At 44.7% G+C, this 25,948-nt stretch overlaps 2 protein-coding genes across 6 annotated transcripts in view; both read right to left on the reverse strand.

Annotated features, from left to right (window-relative positions):
• LOC147007951 (uncharacterized) overlaps positions 1 to 5,607 on the reverse strand; it is a 20,216-nt gene extending 14,609 nt beyond the window's left edge. The window contains exon 1 of the mRNA XM_085866148.1: positions 5,491 to 5,607. Within this exon, the coding sequence (XP_085722274.1) occupies positions 5,491 to 5,560 (70 nt within the window). The 5' untranslated portion in view covers positions 5,561 to 5,607. The remainder of the gene's footprint in view (positions 1 to 5,490) is intronic.
• Positions 5,608 to 6,845: 1,238 nt separating this feature from the next.
• Positions 6,846 to 25,231, reverse strand: LOC147007953 (heterogeneous nuclear ribonucleoprotein A/B-like). 5 transcript variants are annotated; one of them, XM_085866151.1, is made up of 9 exons: positions 25,076 to 25,231; positions 24,832 to 24,927; positions 20,604 to 20,772; positions 20,276 to 20,431; positions 19,419 to 19,550; positions 16,998 to 17,115; positions 13,585 to 13,749; positions 13,209 to 13,314; positions 6,846 to 7,104 (listed from the first exon to the last, which is right to left on the reverse strand). In XM_085866151.1, exons 1-8 carry the CDS (start codon positions 25,123 to 25,125, stop codon positions 13,241 to 13,243), a joined length of 960 nt encoding a protein of 319 aa, XP_085722277.1. In that variant the 5' UTR covers positions 25,126 to 25,231; the 3' UTR covers positions 6,846 to 7,104; positions 13,209 to 13,240. The 5 variants fall into 5 exon arrangements, with proteins under 5 accessions (XP_085722277.1, XP_085722279.1, XP_085722280.1 ...); XM_085866153.1 differs by having other exon boundaries at positions 24,832 to 24,974; positions 25,076 to 25,227; XM_085866154.1 differs by lacking the exon at positions 24,832 to 24,927 and having other exon boundaries at positions 25,076 to 25,197.
• Between the last annotated feature and the right edge of the window lie 717 nt (positions 25,232 to 25,948).

Here is a 25,948-nt window from a genome sequence, read left to right on the forward strand (position 1 = left end):
AATTTTCTCTGTAACAACTACCCGGTATCCAGTACCTCACGTAACGCAGAGATGCCAACTTTTGGAAATCAGAATTAGGGAGGGTTTGCATTCGACACCAAATAATGTGCGCGAAGCGCACATCTCGAGCGCGGAGCGCTCGACCCTTGCGCCGGGGTCCAGGGCCCGCCTTAGGGCCCTGGAAGCTCTGGGGTTCTAGACGCTCTCTAGTGCCCTCTGAGCCCTATTTTGGAGCATTTAACATGTTAAGAATTCCCACTTTTTGAACAAAAAAAGGGGAAAATTGTGCACTTTTTAATGTTACATGTATGTTAATATTAGTAAGTTAGGGGACAATCAAAGATTAACAAAAAGCACAAAAGAAGCAATATTTTTCTTACCTTACTGGCTGGTACTACTGCTGCTTGCTTTTTCCATGGCAGCTTTGCTGAGTGACAGCTGTGTGGCTCTTTTAGCCCTTCTGATTATGTCTTTGCTGTATTCTCTCTGGTAGCAAGGGGTGCTATGAGCTAGTTTTTCAATTAAGAGAGCTTCCAGGGTTTTGACACTCAAATTGGGACGAAATTCAGTATGATTCTTCCGTACAAGACTGAGTGCCCGCTCACATGATGCGTTCGAATGAGGAATGACCAAGATTCCCTTCATCACTTTGCTCAAATTAGGATACTTCTTGGCACCAGTGCAGGGATCTGTGAGCTGTGAAATCCGATGCCACTGCAAATCCACTCTCACTGTCTCAGTAGCAATTGTAGCTATGGAGGCGTCTGCCTCGTAGTGAGCGAATTCACTCTCAAGACTGTCTATGTCACTATCACCGCCACTGAACAGACGGGAATTTCTTGATGAAAAACTCCACACAGTCAAACCCCACTTCTTGGTGTAGCTTAACATCCAGCACCTGAGCATGCTTGGCTAATTCATCATCTAGCGGCCAGGTTTTGAAGATGTAATTGCAGGCTTTCACATAATATGAGCGAACTGCACTGAAGAAACCTTGGATGTCTGACTCACTCAGAGTGAAGGTGGATTTCTTGAGACTCCTTTGTTCCCTTATATACAGTTTGGCATCGTTCCCAATCATGAGGTCCTCATCATTCTTCTGATGATTTCTGTCAGAGAAGGGTACATTTACCAGAGCAACCGATGACACCGATGGTTTCAAAAACCGTACGAAGATATCTTTCAGAAGACCATTCAATTCTCCGTGCAGGAGATGAATACAGGGTTCGTCTCTTTGGAGCAGAAGATTCCCCTTCTCAAAAAGCTTGTTAGCATATCGAAGGAAGAAACAATAGAGTTTTGTTTGTGGAGACAAGAACATCCTGTTGACACGTTTTTCTCTAGATTCCTGCACAGTGTTTGAGGAAGATGCGCTTTTAGTTGTAGAACTCGTAGTACACTTAGCCGCAGGGCGATCACACTTGCGTTTACTGCCAGCAGAAGAGGTCAGACTCGTAGTACCAGATCCAATTTTACGTTTGAGGAGAGAGCTTGAGGTAGGTGCAGCCAAGGAAGAAGACCTCTGATTCGAAGGTTTTGCTGAGCTTCTATCAAGTGATTTGGCAAAAGCAGAACTTAACTTGGGTCCTTCTTTGCCTGTAGATGGGACTATCACAGTCTTTCTCGACTCTGAAGGGATCTGCTTTGTAGATGAACGTGATGAAGGGCCGGTGATGCTACCTGCTCTCAGCATTGGTTTTGGTGCTGTCCCTGCTGTCTTCTTCGCAGCAGATACTGCAGTGGTAGTGGTGAATGCTGCTCCACTAGTGCTTGATCCTGCAGTGCCAGTACTGGCAGTAGATACACTAATGAACCAGAAAATGGTGCACATCATGTTGTGGAGTACAGAATGTTCTGTTCTGCAGTCTAAAGCGTCACGCAATGTTAAGTATGTAATAAGTATATCATATGGCAAACGTCGGCCTGAAACGAGATATAAATGACAAAGTTATGATTTCTCCGCGTCATTTACCTGAAGATTTTGCCGAGAAAAGCAAATGTGGTCACTTTAACCGTATCGACCACAAATGGATTAGGTGTGTGTGTGTGTGTGTGTGTGTGTGTGTGTGTGTGTGTGTGTGTGTGTGTCATGTTTGTTGTGGAGTTCTCCTGGAGCGTTCTGATGTGGAATGTGACACACCAAAATGAACGTCATGATCTCCTGAGTTGATTAGGCTAATTAATGACAAAATAAACCGGAAAAATTCCCATGTTTTAAACACTCGACATGCTGAGGTGAAAAGACCAGCTTAATAGGTCCTTCCACAAATGCGTGGCATTCTAATTACAAAATAAACGAGAAAGGGCACTCGGTAGAACATATACCTCCACCACACAATGCCTGATCCAACAGAACAAATCAGGCCTAATACACTTTTTGAGATATCATTATATATATATATATATATATATATATATATATATATATATATATATATATATATATATATATATATATATATATATATTGTTGCGAATTCGCGCCCGCCGGCGTGCGATCAGCCACGTGACTCGAATCGCGGCACGTCGCCCACCGGACGGACAATTCCGTCGTGACCCTCTAGGAACAACGCCGGGAGCCAGTCACGGGTGGGGGTTTAACCCCACCACCACCGTGCCAATTGCCCACCCGCGCAGGATAGGGTTGCTCGCCAAATTCGATCTACCTAAGTACCTGCGCGGATGTTCGACCGGGCGATCGTACCTCGCCGCAGGCTGACTCTGGACACGAACCGCTTAAGCTATTGGGATAACCGAGCGGTGTTATCGTCGGCCTCGACGGTTCCGATTAATTATCGGGCGTATTAAGCCCACGACAAACCCATTATGTGAAGCAAGATGGAGATTCAAACGAAGGAAAGGACGCAGCGAAACGGGGAACAATTCAACATAATGCACTTTATTTACACGACACACGGAGAGCACACATATACAGCCAAACAGTCAGAATGCACCTATATCAATTTAAAACAAAAACAACAATGCAGAGCTACGACCGAATACGCGAACACACGGCAACACTGATACAGTTTTACTTTACAAGACACGGCGCCACAAGATCCAAGGGGGGGGGGGGACGTGGATGCCCGAGGTCGGGAGGGGGGAATGACGGACGCTCCTTCCCGCCAGCGGGGTCTTGGAACCGCACCACCGCAGACCAGGCCAGCGGCCACCAGGAGGAGAAGAGGACGAGCGAGCCGGAAGACAGGAAGAGAGCAAGAGCAACCACAAAACCGCTCCGCCCGTGTCCAACTTTTTATATCCTGGAGCTCCGCCCTGTTGCTCCGCCCCGTTCTTTGCTCCACCCCCCCCCCCTTCGAGGCGCTTCGAGAAAGGTCTCGAAGAGGGGCGTTCCTCCTCCCTGGCCGTGTCACACCGCGCATCCACCAATCGGGCGCCAGCTGCCCCACCCCGCTTCTCCTCCCTCACACCAAGCGCGGAGAAGAATGGCGCGAAAAACAGGTGGGAAAAGCCCACCGAGGGTCCTTGTTGGTTTTTGTTTGAAATAAAAGATAGAAAAAGAAAAACGACTGACTCAAAGTGTCGCAGCCTGAATGAATCACATTAATTCCCTCTAAACAACGGGTTTGGGGCAAACTACACATGTACTTAAGAGATACCTCACCTACGGGACCTGGATGGTGATTTGCGAATTTCCACAGCCGTAACAATATATATATATATATATATATATATATATATATATATATATATATATATATATATATATATATATATATGTATGTATGTATGTGTGTGTGTGTGTGTGTGTGTGTGTGTGTGTGTGTGTGTGTGTGTGTGTGTGTGTGTGTGTGTGTGTGTGTGCATATATCGTTTGTGGCCTCATCTCTGAATGGTGAAGAATCGCTTAAAAAAATTAAATAATTCTCCTATCTGGATCCGGATTCGGATCTTCACCAAAATCGAATCAATTTGTCCTCGTCACACACCCAACGTGTCCACCAAGTGTCGTCTGAATCCGTCAACAACTTTTTGAGATGTGCGATATGTCGTTTTTGGCCTGATCTCTCAATGGTGAAGAATCATGGGGAACACAAGATGGACACCACAGGGGCTTTCAGGAAGGAAAGCAGGGAATTTGAAGGAGATGGGTTTGGGGTGGATTAACGGGGGTAGAAAAGATGGAGGATTTGGATGGGGGAAGATATGAGATGGTGGTGAACACCTGTTTTGAAGACCTGGAGGGAAAAATGGGATTGAAGAGAGTGTGGGAGTTTATTCGAAAGGCGGGAAAAAGAGGAATGGAAGAGTGAAGGTGAGCAGTGGTTCTTGATTTTGGTAGTTTTACCAGAAGGGAGTTGCTGGCGGACCTTGAGCACCCTGCAGAAATATGGGGGTGGGGGGGGCAAGACCGGTGAGGTTATGACACCTCATATCACAGACAGAGCGGGGGGGGGGGCAAGACCGGTGAGGAGAGGGAAGACGACAGAAAGAGACGAGTTTGAGACGTAGCGATGTATTAACCTTTTTGCAGGTACTGCACTGCAAAAAATATCTTGCCTTCGACGTTAAGGAAAGGTCTTGGTCGAAATTGCCTGAGATGCTTCCACTGGTATTCTTTAGGAATGTACATTCCCTCTGCAGTTTGCCATTCATGATGTATGAGCTTCTTCCTCCAAGCAGCTCTTATGAGCCGGTGAAGTTGGGATAATATGGCTGGACACGGCTGATATATCAGACAAGAGACACCATTCGGTCCTGGGACAGGTTTGTTACGAGCTTTCTTTACAATTTGCTGCAGTCCATGCATGGTTAGAGGTGACACTTCATATTGGGTTGTTGGTTTCTCGGCCCATTCTATACCACATATATTTGGAAATTCCTCACTCCTGAAATTATCTGAATACATACTCACAAGGTGCTATTCCAGTGTCATCACGTGCCGCCGAGTGTTGGCCATGCAATACGAGGTGCACGCTCTCGAGTGCCCTCTTTTTCTGAGTGTCCCTCTCCATGGTGTCCCCGTTTTCTGAGTGTCCCTCTCCATGGTGTCCCTTCTGTGCCGAGATCTACTGTAATGTATATACCCCGAAGAGGAGAACAACACGACTCTTCCTTCCTCTCCGGTTGGGAGTGGGTGTTTCCTCATCGCAAAGATTAACAAATAAATCAACGATCAAACATGATAAATCATCCACAATGGGTACGCATTGAATAGAACAACAAATTATCCACAACAGCTTCCCAATATCTCCATATTACAATTTACATACACAAACAATGGTGGAGTTTTGATCTCTTTTCACATTCATCTCCTGTCGTGCCACCCAATCCCTTTCTGTCAGACTCCTCCATGTTTGTAGATGAGTTTAAAAGATTGATTAACAGTTCCTGCGGCAGGTGAGTGGTACAGGTGAGTGTTATCACATTCAAAGTCCTTGGTTCAAATCCCGTATAATGCATGAATTAATATGTGAAATGAATAGTTGATGGTGTTTGATGAAATGGTTGTTTGGATATATGAAATACCTTTGTGTGGATTTGTTGGCTGTTGCATATCAGATTGTGGAATGTTCACCTTCTGAAAACAGGCAGCCATAAAGTAATCTCATGGGACGTGACATCCCAATCCATCCTCTCAACTGTGTGCCTCTTCAGGCCCTGACCTGCAAAGTGTGATGTTGTTGTGATCCCAAACAACCAATGTTTTGTTTTATTTGTTAAAAACTAAGATGTAAATGTTGAATGTTTAACTGAACGAGTGAAATGATTTCCCTCATATTTACAAAATTTATAACCCCTTAATTAATTTACATTTTAATCTTCAAGATAATGGAGCTCAGTGTTTGTTTTCTCCTACGAGACGAAGCATCAACGGTCCACGAAACTCAGCGATATTGTAATTGGTCTCGATGACTGTGGATGGTGATTGTAATAATCATGATAATGATTTCACTGACAGGTATCTCACCTTTACTGTGTGAGTCAGGTTGTTTCGTGCATATTGTCTTCGTGGTTTGACGTGGACATACGGACAACAACGACACAAGATGTACAGAACAACAACGACACAAGATGTACAAACCCACCTGGGTGGGCGGAGTTTCATCGGAGGAGGAGGAGGAGTTTGAGGCGGAGCTTGTTTGACTCAGGTGCGCAAGAAACGAGACATTTCGTTTAAGCTCCTGAGACAGGTAAACCTCGACGCTCTTTCCATCTTTCCTGGGTTATATTGTCTTTTTATATCTTATCATATATATATATATATATATATATATATATATATATATATATATATATATATATATATATATATATATATATATATATATATATATATATATATTTATATACATATATCTCTGTGTACGCATGCATATAAAACTCAAACGGCCAATGCGTAGAATGCATACCTCAACAAGCTGATTAGTTTACATTTCTTATCACATCGATGGGCCAGATCTTGATTCGAACCTGAACTAAAATTTAATCATTTCAGCCGTGCAATATACCCAAGCTCTCCAAATTTCATCTCAATGCATCCACAACTTTTTGAGATGTCCTTTACACATAGCAGACGCATTCACGTATTCCTACATTTCCAGGAGTCCAATTTGCATTCAGAAGTTCAGAAAAATTGTGGTTAACCATCTTGAAGCCACCTTCATCAAAATGCTGAAAATGTTTAAACAATTTGAATGATATTTCATGCTACCAACGGCAGGTTAAAAGTGCCCTGCAAGAGACGAACCATATCACGGTTAACAAAAAAACTTTTTTTTTTTAAAAACCCCAGAAAACCAGACACATATCATTTTGAAAGTCATGCATGAGAATTACACACCAAATCAAAATCAGATAGCCAAGAAAACTAAACAACATGATCTCTTTTGTACATTTATTGATAAAACTGAAAACGACAAAAAATATATATAAATGCAACTACTGCATAATACAAAAAACAAACAAAACCGCTAAGAACAGTCAGAAACAAGGCTGAGGACTACAACTGGAGGTTGTGGTGGAAGGGAATGCAAAGGGGAGGGAATGACCAGCAAGTTGACAAAATTCACCCTTTTCTCACTCCCCACTCAATATTACTTCTTGACACTTCCTGCAGGTCTTCCTCCCAAACATGGTTATCTAAACAGGGGGGAAACGGAAAGTCGGGGAGACAGAGGATGGAAAGCAGGGAGGGTAGAATAAACTTGATGTGTCGAGGCTATGCACAAAAAAAAAAATGTGGATGGCAAAGCAGGAAGAGAACAAAAAGTGCAATAAAGAAGGGAAGGGAAGTGAGGAATGGCAAGAGAAGAGGACTTTGCCGTATTATCAAGTTCTCCGCACCCTTTAAACTTTACCTTTAACCTGTAGAGAGAACTCAGAAATTATCATTACCATTAGCAGTTACACCACAAAAAAAAAAAAAGGAAAAAAAAACTGTTAACAAGCCTCGAGTTAAGGTCGTTAACCTGTTCACTCTCTGGCAAATGACGATGTTATCCACTGCACCTGCAGATGAGGGCCTGGGTGTCTCAATCTCAGAGGATGAGGCCTGAGGACGTGGGCACCAGACAACCAACTCGTCTTCTGTTGCAATCGTGTGGGGAAGCCAAGCAAGGCGCACCGAGTGTAAACGAGTCAGGATATTTGTTGGAAGGGATGGGGTGAGGTTGGGGATGTGCCCTTTTACCACTGAGTTTATGACTCAAACTCAAATTTGATGAGAAAACCCACCCTTTTAGATGAAGTCAACCTTTACATGAATAATCTCAATATGAATGACTTAATTATTAGCATTGAGCAAGGGGAGAAGGTTAAGGGGTAAGGATGTGCTCATCAAACTCATGCGCCGCTGCGCATGCTCGATTGGCAGCCGCTACCTAGACCGTAACCTCGTTTTGGGTCACGACCTTTGGCTCAAGGCTGCCCTCTTGGGGAAGGGTCAAAAAGTTAGGATGGGTGAAGGAAATGAAGGACATTCCTGAGGTCAGACCCCTTTAGTTATTTTTTTTTGTGCTGTTTCTGCTGTTACAAATTAGCAATTTATATACGTTGCCGTACAGTCTCCATCATGTCCACTTGTACAAACGGCAATTGCTAAAACAGTAATCAGAATTTAAGTTTACATGACAAAATAATAACAATAATAATAATACTGCAGGAAGAAACAATCATAACTAAATCAGGGCGCTTCCATCATCAATTCCAATTTATAGATTTCATGTCGAAAACAAATGTGCCAAATACAGCATGCTATCAGCAAATGTTAAAAAATAACCCTCGACACTCCATCGCAAGATTTCAAAGTCTGTGGAATGATGCAACTACCGTCGTGATGACTGCCGCTTTTAAACAACAGACAATGTGTACAATTATATTGCTGCCACAAGACAGTTACGATTGGTCGAGAGTGCAACGAAACCAAAATGGGTTGTAATCTGGGTTGGCCCATTTGGTGTTCCCAGCTGAACCCACACATGGTGCATGCACATGTTTTATCCAGATAGTAACTCCTTGCATTCCCATTCAAAAAAGTACAATCTTGACCGCAAATTTCTCCTGTGTGTGATTTGTGTACGATCTCCAACTTGAGCCGAATGTTGATGCACAAGAAAGTAAATCAAGTTACGATCGTTTGTCTTATACAAGATGATTGAACAGCAAGTAGCTTTGCTGTGGTTAGCAAAATATATTGATCTTGTAATTGGGGGGGGGGGCATTGAGGTTCTACAACAAAGACATCCATTCATCCAGGTAGTTTATCCCTCCAACAGTACACATCAATGCCTTCCTGCAAAGATTATCACAACAAAGCTTCACGCAGGCCACAGCGAGGCAGAACGTTAAGTTAAGGGTTATGGAAAAAGCAATTGCAAAAAAAAAAAATTCATTCTTTTAAAATCGATTCACACAATGAATGTTTCGCACTGCAACAAACACTATGTGATGCGAGTTTGTTTTGTTTTTTTTTCCCCAAAGTTTTGTACATCTCAATGCTTGCAATGCACGATGTTACCCACAAGCCAACAAGGGAATTGCCACAGAAAGGGAGGCATTAATCTGGGTAACAACATTTCATTACATTTCGCAATTTGAAAGCCCTGATGCGCAGTACCATAGAGAAAGTATTGTTCCGAATTTCGGTCCGCCCGGCGTGCGATCGGCCATGTAACTCAAATCGCAACCGCGTCGCCCGCCGGAACGGACAATTCAGTCGTGACCCTCCTTTGAACTACCGCCAGGAGCTAGTCACGGGTGGGTCTTCCGACCACACTACAATCGTGCCAATCGGCCACCCGCGCAGGATAGGGTTGTTCGCCAAACTCGACCTACCTAAGTACCTACGCGAGTAGTTAACCGGGCGATCGTACCTCGCCACTGGCCGGCCGAGGACACGAACCGCTTAAGCGGTCCGTTCCGTGCTTCAGTGATAACCGAGCGGTGTTATCGCCAGCCCCGACGGACGTGATTATTTACCGGGTGCTTACACCCTTCTAGCAATTCCTTCCGTGATGCAAGATGGAACTTTCAAACAAGGGAAATGACGCAACAAAACGGGGAACAATTCAACAAGCACATTTATTGCACACTCAGACAAGGCACGTATTTTCCAGCCATACAGAAAATCATGCACGTATAAGAACAGTCAAGCAAGCAAATGAAGAATTACAACCGAATAAAGTGTCTTTATTCCACATGCACACTTAGACAATTCTACTTATAAGAAGGCGCCACCACAAGCATTTACACAAAAGCAAAGGAAAAAGCCACCCTCAAAGGCAAGGGTGGCAGACAGGTCCGTGGACCAAATGTGCGTGGAACCTGGATGAGCGGCCAGGTCCACTAGACCGAAGGGTCTTACCCGCGCCCTCGTTGCGCGATGGCGGGCAAGCCGCAATGTCAGCATAGCTGTGCCTGGCTTCGTGCCCCTGGCGTGGCCGGTGAGCTCTCTCCGGCGTTCTCCGCGCAGGCACGTGTTTCACCGTCGGCACCACGGTTGGGGAGGGGAACGGACGGGGTTACCGGCGCTTTCTTAGCGCGGAGCTTGGTAAGGGAGAGGGGAATTGCTGACGCTCCGTCCAACGAGTTGACGCTCTGGACCGCATGGCTCTGGCGAACTCCTCTTGGCTGTGGCCTCCACTACGCCCCTTCTCCGGCGGCGGTCCCCACTCAGTCCTCCGTTTTTTTTTTTTTGTTTTTTTTTTTTGTATACCTTGGTCGAGGCTCGTATGAGAGCAAACACACAACTCACAGCAAGGAGGCATGAGACAAGAGGGGCGGGAGTGGAAGGGACAAAACAGTGGGGAACAGACACATTAGGTGAACTGTGGAAGGGAGAGGGATGGGGATGGGACGGGGAACATGGCGAAGAGAAGATGGACATTTCAGGGACTTTCAGGAAGGAAAGCAGGAGAAATGAAGGAAGTGGGCTTGGGTGGATTATCGGGGGTAGAAAAGATCGAGGATTTGGATGGGGGAAGATAAGAGGTGGTGGTGAACAGCTGTTTTGAAAGCCTGGAGGGAAGAATGGGAAAGAATAGAGTGAGGAAGTTTATTCCAAAGGCGGGAAAAAAGAGGAATGAAAGAGTGAAGATGAGCAGTGATTCGTGATTTTGGTAGTTTTACCAGAAGGGGGTTGTTGGCGGACCTTGAGCGCCCTATGGAAATGTGGTGGGGACAAATCGCAGAGAGAGCAGGGGGGGCAAGGCTGGAGAGGAGTCGGTAGAAGACAGAAAGACCACCGACCAACCTGCGGTGATTGAGTGAGAGGCCCAAAGACTCAGCTTCATTGCGGGAGATGCCGATGATCTTAAATGCCCTGGTTTCGACAGCGTTAAGCCGAGAAAGGTGGGAGGCAGGAGCACCAGCCCAGAGGGGAGAGCAGTACTCCATCAGGCGACGGACAAAAGCTTTGTAAGTGGTCAGGAGCTCAAGAGGGCCGAGGAAGGACTTAGCACGACGGAGGATTCCCAGTCGGCGACTGGCTTTTGAGGCGAGGTTGGAAATGTGACTTTCCCAGGAAAGGTCATGGCAGATAGTGAGACCTAGAAGCTTGAAAGAAAAGACTTCTTCCAGAGGATTGTTGAGAAAGTGGATGGGGGGGTTTTGTAAACGGTCCTTTTGAAGAGACATAGTGAGAGTGTGAGATTTGTCTGGATTGAAAGACATGTTCCACGTGTTGGTTCGCCTCTGAGCCCTCCTCCGTGTCCCTGCTCCACTCAGCAACTCTCCCTCCTCGCACCTCAACTTCGACCTGAGCTCCGAGCTCCTTCCTCTCCGTCGATCGGCCCCCGTCTGCCTTCAGACTTTAGCTTCGAGCTCCGTCTCCCGACTCTGCCCCACCGACACTGCCGCCGTCTGCCTCTTCGAGTTCCGTCCTGTTCTCCGACCCCTCCAGACTGCCACTCTCCAGACCCGACTTGACTGTCACTCTCCAGACCCGACATGACTACCACTCTCCAGACCCGACTTGACTGCCACTCTCCAGACCCGACTTGACTGCCACTCTCCCGACTCCAGACTGCTTCGAGCTGCGTTGTGCTTGTGCTTATATAGGCCGGGGGAGGAGCGTTTATGCAAATTTGTGGATCACAGCGGGTTTGGAGGTGAGGCTACACCACCTGATGCTCAGCCATTGGATGGATGAAATGTGGGAGTGAATCGTTCTTGATCCGATTTCTCCTTCGAAAGGATCTCATTCACAACCCATGGCCCGACGTTCGGTAGAAAGGCGAAGGTGGTGGGAGTTTGCTGTGGTGGTTTGGGAAGGGTGTTGGTGGTGGCGATTTGGTTGTTGGCGGGCGTCGTTTGAGAATGGCGGTGAAGCGATGTTTGCGGGGTGGTGTTGTGGATGTAAAGAGGCGAAGGTGGTGGTGTTTGAGTTGTAGTTGTTTGGGAATGATGTTGGTGGTGGCGATTTGGTTGTTGGGGGATGATTGGTCCAAAATAACGACAGCAAAAGAAAAATGGCTATCTCAAAGGATCGCAGCCCTGTGAACACGGAAAATCCCTCTAAACAACAGTGGGGAAATCTAACTACACATTTACTTATCGTCATAACTGATCTCAGGTCCTTTATGGTGGTCTGCGAATTTCCACAGCCGTAACAGTATTAATGGCCTCAAACTGGAGGGAGGAAGAAAATAAATAAATGTCTTGCCTTTTTTTTTTCTTCTTTTGTTTTTTAATCCCATTCCGACAGAGGAGTTTAACTCTATATTAACTCCCTGATTTTACATTCAAGGCAAACAATTCGAGCGACGCCAATGGTTGCCTCGCTTTGTCATTTACATCCGGTAAGCCCCAAGCAAAGCACAGGACCGTTTTCACATCGACAGCAGAATCTACAGGTTCAGGATTCGAAGACTGCACAACTCAGACCAGCCTGCATGGGTTTACAACATAAATCAGTCAGGAGGCTTCATCAACTTGGATTGATCGATTTTATTTTTTCCCCCGACCCACTAACTCGTCGAGCTCAAGGTTAAAGTTGAGAACCCTCAATAACGGATGTAATACAGGCCACTCACCTCGGTCTTCAACAACGACATTGCAACGTCTTCGTGTTAAGAATACTCTTTCACCTTTGCAGGCATAAGCAAAAAGCAAGATGGAGTGCCCTTCTCAGGTTCCGAATGAACGATGACGTTTCTAAAAGTCCACTTTAGAGAACACACCTGAACACAGAAGCAGAAGGAAGGAAGCACCAACCCAGCTACATGATACGTCAAGATGGTAGCTGTGATGTGATACCACCTGGGGAGGGATTTCCATTCGTTTGAACATGCTCAGGATGCTTCAGACTCAATTTCTCCCAAATCTGGGCAGCACCTTTCATTTAAATCATTATTCAAGCAATTTTAGCAACCTTGGGTGTTTTTTGCGTCAAATTCTCTTTCACAAGGTTCATCTGAAAATGGGGGGGGGGGGGATTAAAAATTTTAAAAAGCATTTTACCCGTAAAAACACACGAGCACCAGTCACTGTATGCATTTGCAGCAATTGTCACAAAACTAACCGAACCAAAGTGAAGAACTCTTTTAAATATAAACTATCCGTTGCAAAACAAATCTTGTACAAACGCTGAGATTTCCACTTTCACAGGTACTTCAACTTCACCTCGAGACGAGATAAAAGTTAGAAAAAACGACCGACGTCCGGAACAAAGTAAGCACGGGGGAGGCAGGGCGGTGAACGGCAATCGACATGAAAACGGCACACTGAGGGTCTTGTATCGGTCATACCATCGAAAATGAAGTGGAGAACCGAGGATGATTTAATAAGGTCTGTAGTTGCTCTGATGGACTGCACCACGCCGTGGGGCTTTGCCGTAAGTGCCCGGCTGTCCAACTGCGCGACAGCGATGGACATCGGTTGAGAATGAAATCTTACGCAAAATAAATAGAACCAGGAAGCTGACAGAGTGGTGGCACGGGTGCAGTGCGACCGAGTGTCAATATACTGTGGTTACTGTAACGGCATTGGCACGTTTTATGACTTTCGTCATCTCCCTTTGAGTTCGACAATGTTCAAAAAAATAATAATTAAAAATAAATAAATAAATGACAACGGCTTTGTTCTGTACAGCTGTGATAAAATGTCTAACAGAGCATTACATACCACTGTAATCTCCGTAGCCTCCATATCCACCGTAGCCATAGCACGAGTAGTCATATCCACTGGGGTAGCTTCCATATCCACCATAGTTGCCATAGCTCCCGCCATAGTTGCCATAGCTACCGTACCCCTGGTTGCAATAACCAGAATTCCAACTCTGTGAGGTGGCTGTGAGGGAAATGGAGTTGTTGATCACAGAAAGACAAAGTACTCACGACAGTTTGGATGACTTGGTTATAAAATTGGTGAATCACAGCAAAACATCCATTTAGTATCGATACTTCAATTCCATCATCCATTTTTATATTGTAGTGCATGCCCGTAGGTGCGTGGCCGTACGTGCAAAAAAAAAACACAAAAGAAATTTCAAACCGCATGCCAGAAACAACAACCACACAGGCCTTTCCTTCGCTCTCACGTGCCCGTACGTGCGTGGCCATACGTGCAAAAAAAAAACAAAAAAAATTTCAAACAGCGAGCCAGAAACGACAACCGCACAGGCCGTTCCTTCGCTCTCGCGTTCTCGCGACAACCACACTTCCACACACAGAGTTAATTAAAATCCAAATTAAAATCAAGTTTACCTCCCTGTCTTTGCTTGCCATGACAGTCGCTGCCATGTAACCGGCACTGCCCGTGACGTCATCGTCGGCCGGCCACGCACCGGCCTACGCAGCCACGCCGACGCAGCAACGTGTTATGTCGTTGCTTGGTAAATAAATGGCCATAACTTGGGAAGCACTTGTCCGATTAATATCAAACCTTGAAAAGGCACATCCTCAGGTCCCCAGCAATATACCTGGCAAGTTTCAATTAGATCGGACCAGCGGTTGTCGAGAAACAGCGGTCACAGACACACACACACAGACACACACACACAGATTGCCAGAATTATAGATCGATAAAGGGCTCATGCTGTCTGTCTGTCTGTCTGTCCATCCCATCTCAAAACGGTCCTCGGGGAGAATAAATCCTTCCTGCAGCATGAAGAATCCACATATTTAAGTCTCATCACCTCCACAAACTATCTCCCACACCTCAGTCCTTCCAATCGCTATTGCTGAAGCCTCACCACTGCCAATATCCTCAGCAACCTCACTCTACAACCATAAACAACAACTATTAGCGACAAATTTCTCACATTCTGCTACTTGCTGCAAATCATCTATCCATTCCTTCAACCGTGTAACAACCATCTCAAAATGGGCCATTTCCTCACACTTCCGACAACAGTGAGTACCCTCTGCTTCCCCTATTCTTGATGCAGCCCACATTGAGCATCCATCACATCTTACGAACTCCTCTTCCTTTCTCCTTCGGTCCCGATAGCCTTTTTCCCCACCATATTCCCAAGACCCCAACTGACAAACACTAAACCTAACACGAGGCGTCACCCTGCTCGTTTCAATAAACGGACACAAATACCCACTCAAACTGTTAGAAACAACTACAACCTTTATATACAAAACCCACAACCCCTGATAAATCTCAATAATACACACAAAACAAACGAACAAAAAAAAAAAAACCCTCATCTTGACCTGCACAGCCCCATGCAAGAACCGGAAGTGACGTCACCCCAACAAAAAACAACAACATGCAAATTAACTTTGTGAATTTGCATGCATTGAAAACGTTTATTATTGAGGAAACCTTAAAGAGCAGGTTGTGGGTCACCAAACATGTTCTGAAAATTTATCAACATGATTATATGTGCATTAAATAGTTCGATGCAAACTATTGTGGTTGCCTAACTATTGGGAAACTTAATGAAATTTAACTCCGAAGTTGTTGTTTCTCGAGGCCATTGAAAAAAACAGCCGCGTGCCTATATATGGATGGTGACGTCACGTTCTCCAAAAGAAAGCGGAACTCACTCGCTCACTGAAGAAGTGTCCAGGGCCGTTCTTTCACTTTTTTTGAGCTTGCAACTGTCTATATTATGTTTTTATTTTGAATTATTGTAGAACAAAGTTATTTGGATATCTGTACATCATGCGTTGTACGTGTGTCGTCATGTTTTGGAAAATGGCTGGAAAACGGGTAATCGCTCCCACCGATTCCCGAAGGAATCAAACATTCGCCGGCAGTGGATAAGATTTGTACAAAAAATGGGCGAATTTTCCCCCAAAGAAAACGGGTAAAGTTTCTTTGAGGACCCTTTGGATAGACTTGTCATTTGTGGTGACCATTTCACAGCCGATGATTACGAAGGCAACGCAATGAGTGAGCTCGGTTTCAAAACAAGCGTGAAGCTGTGCCCACCATTCAGCCTTCTCCTCCTCAGCTGGCTCCTGCTTCATCTTCTCACACTGTGTCACCTCTCAAGGATTGGGGCATTGTGTTTATCTATAAATGCGCATAAGAAATCGAGAAATTATTAAAATAGAGTCAGTCATCACTATCCGGAAGTCCGTACGTTGTAACCCGTCATGGGGAACGCGGCTGAGAAACTCTTCCCCATCGGCCACGCCATCATCACTTTCACTGGGGTCAAGCTCAGCTGTCAGAAAGACTTCTAACACCAAGGGTCCATTATTGATTCATTCTATTTCTGACTCTTGAGTGACTAGAGGGTTGGTGGTGGTCGTATGGCAGCTTTGCTGCCGGGGTAGCTATCATTTCTTGAAACACGACTGTGTCGCTGATGTAGTGCCCCTCTACCAGTCCACACACTGGAACTGGTAGTCATTTCGCTGACCTCGGAAGGATGACAAGCTGAGTCAACCCCCTGGTGTATTAATTCAGTGGCCGACGGGGCTTGAACTTAGGACCCGAGGATACCAAGCTACCACCCTAACCACTGAGCCAACACCAGGCTACTAAAGGGTTAAAAAATTATTATATCAAGTCACAGACGAATCAAACTTTACATTATTTTATACATCGAACAAGAAAATTAAAATCTACAAACCAATCTTGTCTGGTGGAGTCTGTCAGTGTGAACTGCCGGACAGTCAGTCAAAATCGGCCGTTTTCTGGCACTTACAAGTGGCTCAAATTTATATGGTTAAGGGCCAGAAACTCCACAGTATAAATTCCCATCATCCTCCGACTCGTCCTCGGCAATATCGGAATGAAAACACTCAATTTCATCGACGCTGAAATCACTCTCTGATTCGCATCTCGCCATTGTTCACACGCTGTTTCCGAATGTTCACGAAGTTTTCGGAGAACGTGACGTCATAGCATCTTCGGTACCTTCCGGTCTGTTTTTCGATCACCGAGAAAAATTTTGACTTAAAAGTGAATTTTAGCATATTTTGAGTTTCAAATGTAAGAAAATAAATAACCCACGTTTATTAAATGTGCTTTCAACCTTCGAATCACGCCAAGTCATCAGCGACCCAAAACCTGCTCTTTAATATATGGATACATATTTGGAATTCCAAACAAATAAAATTATAAACTCTTACCTCCATTATTCCCTCCGGGAGTTGCAACAGTGCCTCTGCCCATAATACCGCCCCTGCCCCCACGTCCCCAAGTCTGGTCCTGATAGACTTCCTTGGGCTGCGCCAGCTTTATATAACACTGTAAATGAAAAAAAAAGACAAAAAAAAAAAACAGCCTTTAAAATCTAAAATAAAAACCACATAACAGCCATGGTGGTCTCCATTAAACCCCACATTGAACACCGACATAACAGCAATATTACCATCACCAAACCACACGGATCTTCACCAAAATCGAATCAATTCGTCCTGGTCACACATCCAACCTGCCCACAAAATTTCATCCGGATCGGTCCACAACTTTTTGAGATATCGTGTTATACAGGGTGGCCTGAAAGTCACTTTACCCCTTCCCAGTGAAGCATTGTTCTTGAACTCTTTTAATATACAGGTTTTATTGTACAATACTTGCAATAATTAATTTGTCATTGTATCTGTATGTGCTCCATCATTCTTCCGAGTCAGTGTTTCCGCATACCATAGCGGGCGAGGGCAGAGGGGGAGGGACGGAGGGAAGTGCGAGAAATTTATCAGGGGTCGAGTAACTTTCGGGCTTCCCTGTATAATCGGTTCAGCCCGATCTCTTAATGGTGAAGAACCACTTTTTAAAAAAAAATTCTAGTCGTCGGATCCAGATTTTCACCAAAATCTCATCAGCTCGTCCTTGTCACACACTGAACCCGTCCACAACTTTGAGATATTCTGCACACAGACAGAAAGAGGTGAAAACGACCTCCTTCGCCTTTGGTGGAAGAGGTAATAAATAAAATAAAAACATTTAACAGGATAAACAAAAAGCCCCCAAGGAGGTACACGTGGACCCCACATGCCTGTTGAAGGGGTAGTCACCATCCATAAACAAAATATGCGGATTAGAACGAACGTCACGGCAGCGACCACCATTTCGAGCATTGATGAAATTGCCAGGTTTTTACAAATGTGACAAGGTGTGTTGTCTGTATATTTACAAAGTTAATACCAAAATCTTACGATGATGGAGTCCAGAAATACATTGATTATACCAGTATTGGATCATACCACGAATTATGAATATATCGGAACACCAAAATAATAATAATAATAATAGTAATAATAATAATAATAAAAAACACCAGCAGGCATATCACCAACAAATCGAAGGAAGGTTTCCAATCCTTAAACACCGCACACGATTTTAAAAACCTCTGATGCACTCGGCTACCCCTGGAACAGTGAAACGTATGACATCAAGACGTACGAGGAAGGAAGTACAGTCGGTTTTAACTTTTAACCCTCAGCATCCGAGCTCCGTACAAGCAATCGCCAATTGGTAGTTTTATATGAAAATCTGGTGTGCTTTAGAAAGCTTGTGTAGATTACCGACACGGCGATAGTCGTACCGGTACGGTGATCCACGATCGCGATGGATTACCAAGATGCCGATGACCAAGACTGATCGAGCTTTAAAACAACAATCATTTATAATACAAGTGGTGCCAGGCACAACAAATCCCGACAATTTAAGGCATAAAGTTATTTTGGGCATCAAACTTAAATTTGATACATTCTTAACCCCGATCTTCACAAATATATGCATTTTTCACGATAGGAATGGGTCGGATTATAAGTGACAAATATAATAAGGCTAACTATAAGCTTAGTTTGAAGTAAATCGGATCATTTTTGATGAAGTTATGAGCGAAAAACGATTTTGATCTTTTCGTGACCTTGACCTTGACCTTTGATCCAATTGGACCCAAAAGTTAATGGGGTCGTCCAAGGTTCATTGCTCGCCTGTGGGTTAAATTTGATAGTGTTTGCTAAAGCCGTTTTGCCGTAAAGTTGCTAACAGACAGACAAACAAACCGGACGATTACAATATCCCGGATAACAAGTTGAAAGTAAAATAACAGTTCTCATAATCAGGGAAAACAAAGAAATTTCCCCGTGTCAATGACGTGCACATCATATAGCAACACATAATTGTTATTTTTTTAATAGCAGTCAATGGATACCGAGAGCCGAAAATGGAGCAAGCATGGATGACACCGGAACACCAAAACTGACATTTAACACTTCTTGGGCCTTCAGAGATGCTCCAAACCCAGCTCTACTGCTGGTTCCAACCACAAAACTGTCCTTAAGGGGCCGCCCAAGGAAGCTGACGACCACGTACTTTAACCTTCCTCCAGCGCACGTACCCCGGCTCCGATAAAATTAAAAGGGTACTTCCGCACAAACGGCGGGAATGCACGCTGCTACTTTTAAATATCTCAAAGTGGATAAAAATTAACTCTCGACATCACTTAAAAAAAAATTGAAACTTTCCAAATCATCGAATCGCCATGCCGTTCCAAAAAGTAAATAAATAAAAAACAACCGAGTACGATTTCAAAAACAAACCTTACTGGCTCCAATGTCGTGAAACTTCCTCTCCATGGCCCGCCTCACCGACACCTCATCCTGAAAGACGACGAAGCAAAAGCTTCGGCGTTTGCGAGACTTGACATCCACTGGAAGTTCGATCGCTTCCACCTTCATGAAAAAGGTGCAAAAGCAAGGTGATTATAAAAATAAATAATAATAATAATAATAATAATAATAATAATAATAATAATAGTACAAGGAGATGCACAAGGAGAACCCAAAACCTCTCAAAAAGCAAAATAGAAAAAGAAAGCAGACAATTGACAAACGTTTCTGTAGTGGCACTCAAATGGAAATAACTAAACCACAAAGAATCCCAGCAAAACCCTTCCTTCTTCCACCAGTGACGACATTAAATCTAGGTTAATGGGATGAGAAAACAATTGTAACTGGAAGGGCACTCGGTGGAGCGCATACCCCCACCCCGTAATGCCTGATCCACGAGAACATATCTGGCCCAAGATATTTTTGAGGTATCGTGCTCTATGTCGTTTTGGAGCCCAATCTCTCAATGGTGAAGAATCGCTTTTAAAAATTCTAGTCGTCGGATCAGGATCCGGATCTTCATCAGGATCGAATCAATTTGTCCTTGTCAAACACCCAACATGTCCACCAAGTTTCATCCGAATCCACCCACAACTTTTAGAGATGATCTTCGAGTTAAAGGCCAAACAAGAGGGCTAGCTCGGGATCGTGCAGACATTAAGTGAACCAAAGACATCACATTACATATTTGATGGAACAAGTGCGAGCACGACGGCAACGCGATGACACCAGCGAGTGACCACAAGAGCATCAGGACCGATGGGACCAGCCAGAATTGCTCGTTATACCTTTCCAAAAGTGGAGAAATATTCCCGAATCTTGTCCTCTTCAGTGTCGGGCTTGACACCACCCACAAAGATCTTTACCGGCTCCTTCTTCACGGCTTTGGCACGCTTGGGGTCAATCACTCTGCTGTCCAGTCGGTGATCTTTAAGGGCCAGCACCTGCATCAGAAAGGACGGTTGGAAAACAACGCGCGGTAACAACCCGGCCACGAAAAACGACCACAGTTCATAATCACGTTTAACCAGAGATACCGGGACGCCCCACAATCTCTCGAGTACAAGAGCGAACCGGTTCCAGTTTTCAAATCTCTATCATCCCACCATGATGCACCTCATGAACAGAAGAGGCCGTGCGAAACAAAATAAAGCCGAATCCTCTGGAACGACCGGTGACCGGGTCCACTTTGATGGTGCAGTCCACGACCTCGCCAAACTTGGAAAAGTAGTCTCTTAGATCCTTCTTAGAAGTCTCCCAGCCGAGGCGACCAACAAACATCTTGCTGTGAAACAAGAAAAAATAAAAAATTACAAATATCATTTTGCTTTTAAAAAATCTTGGATAGCATCATTGCCTCGAGTTCTCGAGAATGTAGTGACGGCACACACATGACAGGCCTAGTGGACTTGCATCGGCCGAATGGTCTCCTCCTGGATCACTCAATAGTTTTTCCTCGAGTCGGTGGTGTAATGGTGAGTGTGTCTGGTTCGAGTTCGAGAGATCACTAAGGTTCGAACTCTGCCATAGACATAGCAAACACTCAAAAAAAACGGCTCATATCGATTCCTGACTTGCCCTTCAGGATTAAAAAGGCTAAATCACGACCAAAACCACAACTTGGAAATGTTAACACAAGGTTAAATGTTAAGATAAGTGGATAAGTTTAAATTAGAATCAGTTACCTGAAAGTTTTGGAGATCGAGGGGTATGGGGATGTTCATGAGACTTTTAGGCAGTTTGAGCATTGATGGGTGATTGTGTACGGAGTGCTGTTAGAGGGGGTCTTGTCAAGAGGGGGGGGGTTGTGCGGTTGATGTGATTTTAACCAAGCCCATGCCCCCTCGTGGTAATAATATATAAAATATAAATTATTTAAGCAATAAATTATAACCCGTGGTGCTCGACCAGTCACACAACGCACGAGACAAAGTTTCGCTTGTGAACTTCGAATATTTTCTCCGTTTTTTTCTCCAAGCCCCACGATGCCGCCCAAATGCCCTGCACCTTCTTAGGCTTCTGGCAAGGAACCGAAGCGCCAGAGGAAGGTCCTGGGACGCTCCAGGAGAAGGTCAAGGTGCTCGATATATGCTTCGGGAAGGGAAAAGGTTTGCCGCCGTTGGACGAGCACTGCTCATACCCAGCACCTCAAAACCGACCAGACCAGACGAGTCGATATCCGGCACTTCAAACCCAATCACTGCCAAACCGACCAGACCAGACTAGTCGATCTCCGGCACCTCAAACCCAATCACTGCCAAACCGACCAGACCAGACTCGTCGATCTCAGGCACCTCAAACCCAAACCGACCAGACCAGACGAATCGATTTTTTGAGGAGGCGTCCATTCATCGCGGATTTTCACTTAGCGCGGGGAGGTTTGGAACGTAACCCCCGCGAGAAACGGGGGATTACTGTACATATATATATATATATATATATATATATATATATATATATATATATATATATATATATATATATATAGGAAAATCGATATAACGCTTGTACTGATATAACGCTCATACACCTTGGACCCCAAAAAATACCACTATTTCATGTTTAAAGGCAAAAAAGTGAGAAAATAGAGACAAAGTTAGTCCGAAATAGCACTAAGTGGCGAAAAAAATTCAAGCTGTCATCGCCCTGTGTTGAGTTGACATGTGGTGTGAAAATACTCACGAGCTGTCATCTTCTCGCACCTTTCCCGTATAAATGGCGAAGCTGAGATGAACAAAATCAATTCAATTCAAATCATCATGGCATCCGTATCTCCTGTAACTCACGTTCATGTTCCCTTCTAACACCATACAACACAGTACACAACGTAAGTACAGTACTGTACTGTACAAGATCGACTAATGTTCGCGTGCTCTACCGCCCACATCCTTTCGGAAGAGTTGTCAACAACTTAAATCTAAGCTCCCGTTACATCTCCTGTACCAGTTCTTCGACATCTTCATCACCTACCAGCCGAGAAATCTTCAAATTTGTTAGTTTTGTTTGCTCTGTTCAGTTCAGCGCCGCCATGCCGAAGCGGAAGTGTTATTCCATAGAGGAGAAGCTACACATAATTAAACGGATACGGAATGGTGAAACTCAAGCGACCATCAGCAAGGATACAGGCATCGCCGGTTCAACTCTAAGAGGATGGTTGAAGGATGAAGAGAACATCAAGAGCTTCATCGTCACTGTCAACTCCAATGAAGGGATGAAGAGGAAGAGGGTCAAGCTTGGGAGGGATCAGGAGTTGGACCAGGAACTATTCAATTGGTTCTGCAAGTCTAGAGAGCTTGACATGCCCATCTCAGGCACCATCCTCCTTCATCAGGCCAAGAAGATCAACAAGGATCTTCACAAGGAAGAGAGAGGTGAAGATGCTGACTACAGCTTAACCAGGATGTGGCTGCAACACTGGCAGTATCGACATTGGGTCCACATGAACCAACAACATGGAGAGGCCAAGTCTGCAGACCTTGAATCTGCCAAGAACTACCTCTCTGTCTTCAATGAACTAATCGAAGACAACGACTTCACAGAAGACCAGGTTTTCAATGCAGATGAAACTGGTCTGTACGACAAGACCCCTCCAGACAGAACTATGGACCTGGATGACAACCCATCAAGAAAGACTGGACACAAGAACCCAAAGGACAAAGTCAGCCTCCTTCTCTGTGCCAACAGGTCAGGGTCTCTGAAGATGACCCCGTTGGTCATAGGGAAGTCACTCAACCCCAGGTGTCTACACCATGTCAACAGATCCCTCCTTCCCTGCATTTACACCAACACCAGGAAGGCTTGGATAACAGGAGCCTATTTCAAGGACTGGTTCTTCCAGAGGTTCTGCCCTGCTGTGCGGAAGCACCTGAGAAAGCTTGGGCAAGAAGAGAAAGCTATCCTCATTGACAACGCCCCATCTCATCCATCAGGAGACATCTTAAAGTCCAAGGATGGGAAGATCTTCGCTTCCTTTATGCCCAAGAACACCACCAGCAAGATCCAGCCTTTGGACCAGGGGGTCATCAACTGTTTCAAGCTATTCTACAAAGATCAATTATGCGAAGCTATGGCCAGGGAGCAGAAAGAGATGACCGTCTTCCTCAAGGCCATGGACGTTAAGAAGACGATGGAGTTTGCAGGGCCAGCCTGGGAGAAGGTCACCAAGGACACCATCATTAACTGCTGGAGGAAAGGCCGAGGTCCTCCCAAGTCTGATAATGAAGAAGACTTCAATGGGCTCTCCAAGGAGGAGGTGGGCAGGTCTGCCATCACGGCCCTCAACCTCGCCCCTGGCACATCAGCTCTTGATGCTCTCCAGGCCTGGGTTGATGAAGAAGAAAGAGACCTTGCTGAAGAACTGCTCAGAGAAGAACAGCTGTCAACTGGAGAGGAAGAGGAAACCCGAGAGGAGTCGGAAGAAGAAGAGGCACCAGTTGAACCTCTCCTCCAGCCTCTCCACTCCAAAGCTGAACAGTCTTTCCTTTATGGTCTTCGTTGGTTGGAGTCCTTGGATGAGCAGGAATGCCCCAATCTTCGTTTGAAGATACACCAGGTTAAAATCCTTCTGGATGACACCCGAAGACTCTCAAGAGCATCCCTGAAACCAACCAAGATCACCGATTTCTTCAAGAAATAAATTCCGTATCCGTTTTGTGATTAAGGAAGCGTAAAATATTTTACCGATTTATGTGATGATGTACATTTTGTATTTTTTTTATTTTGTAAGTAATGTTCTGTTGTACATCAAAAAAAATAAAATATATTCCATATGCATTCAATTCCTGTGTTATTTCTTGTTTAAAAAAAAGAAAAGAAAATAACGACCGCTTCGTCACCAACCCCAACAATCCAAGATGGCGGACGTACATGTCGACGTGTTTTGGCTCTCGTTTGGATGTAATATAAAATATTTTTCACTGCATCAGTATAGCGCTGAATCATTTATAACGCCCTTGTCGCTTTGGACCCCACCGGTGAGCGTTATATCGATTTTCCACTGTATGTATGTATATATATATTTATTTATTTATTTCACGCGCATGCGCAGCAGTCGTACGTCCACGGGCGCATGCGCAGAACGGTCTACCTGGAAGTGACGTGAGAAAGAGAGAAAATGGAGAACAAAGGCGGGAACCCAAGGCCCTGTCGTTGTGCGAGCACACAGAGAATGCTCAAACACGAACACGACGTCAATGTGCACAATAAATGTTGAAACTCCGACCTACAGATCTCGAGTTTTGTCGACTCGTCCTCAACAAAACATTTAATCTGTTGAACAATTTTTTTTAAAATTTAAACATTTCCAACCGAATCCGAGTTTTCACATTTCCTTCAGCAACCTCACCCATCATCATCCTGTCCCCTACTCGCGTTGATTTTCGCTCCGTCAGAGTCGTGTCCAGTTTCTCCTCGCCCACCACCGTCTCCTGCAGGCCCGACTCTGGCAACAACACCGGAGCCACCACCATCACCACCACCCATGTTTCTCTGGACGGGCACCCGACCCCCTTTGAGCCATGACACCATCAACATCCCCTTGGTCTACAAGCTGATAATAATCTTCAGTGAAATCGAGGTGAGCCGCGTACCTGGCGACGGGACCAGCAATGCCGTTCGTTCGATAAGCATAATCCGCCATCTTCCTTTCTTCTCCGTGAAGCGCGTGCTGCGACGACTCATAACCGATCCTTTTATTTTCGCAGTAAAAGCCTATTTTTGTTTTTTTTAATCGAATGCAGTCGAACTAAAACGTAGAGTGTTAACGTCGAGTCTTTAATTTAGAATTATGTTTTACTTCAAAGTTTGAAACGGGGGAACGCTAGTTGCGCTGAATAAACTTGTTTATACAACCCTCGAACGGATCGACCGACCAAATGTTCTCCAAAGCTGAGCGAAAAAAAAGATTTTTTTTTTTTAAATTTAAGGAAAAATTCGTCCAGTGTCACGCGTGTAAAAACAAGGACAAATGTGTCCAAGAGCAGCGTCCTCAAGGTTTTGTCGGCGAAAAAAACAACAACAACAACTTCCGATATTTCGTCACGTGCCTTGATTAAGCCAATCGCGAGACCCTTCAGAGTGTATTTTCGTATTTACTAAATATCATGTACTTGCGAAATAAATAATGTATTTACGAATTTACAACACATTAAATGGAATAATCTTTAAATAGTAACATGAACTTTTCGAAACTTTAAAGCAAATGTCCGAATATATTCAAAAGTTCATGATAGACGCTCTCAAAAGGCACCATGAATGCGAGGATGTATACATGTGTTTAGTATTTAAGGAGATCCGGATCTTGCCTGTACAAGAGCCAAGTCCAAGAGATTAAGGTTTTGTCTTCACAAGAAGAACAAGAACAAGAAGAACAACAACAACAACACCGAGCTCTCTTCAAGCAGTGTTCGCTGCGCGAGACGCTGTGAGATGCTGCAAAAATTTGATTTGGGTTTTTTTTTCAA

Source organism: Eptatretus burgeri, chromosome 23, assembly GCF_056783735.1.
Source record: "Eptatretus burgeri isolate ZD-2024b chromosome 23, Ebu_testis_v1, whole genome shotgun sequence".
In the NCBI taxonomy this organism is placed as follows: Eukaryota; Metazoa; Chordata; class Myxini; order Myxiniformes; family Myxinidae; genus Eptatretus; species Eptatretus burgeri.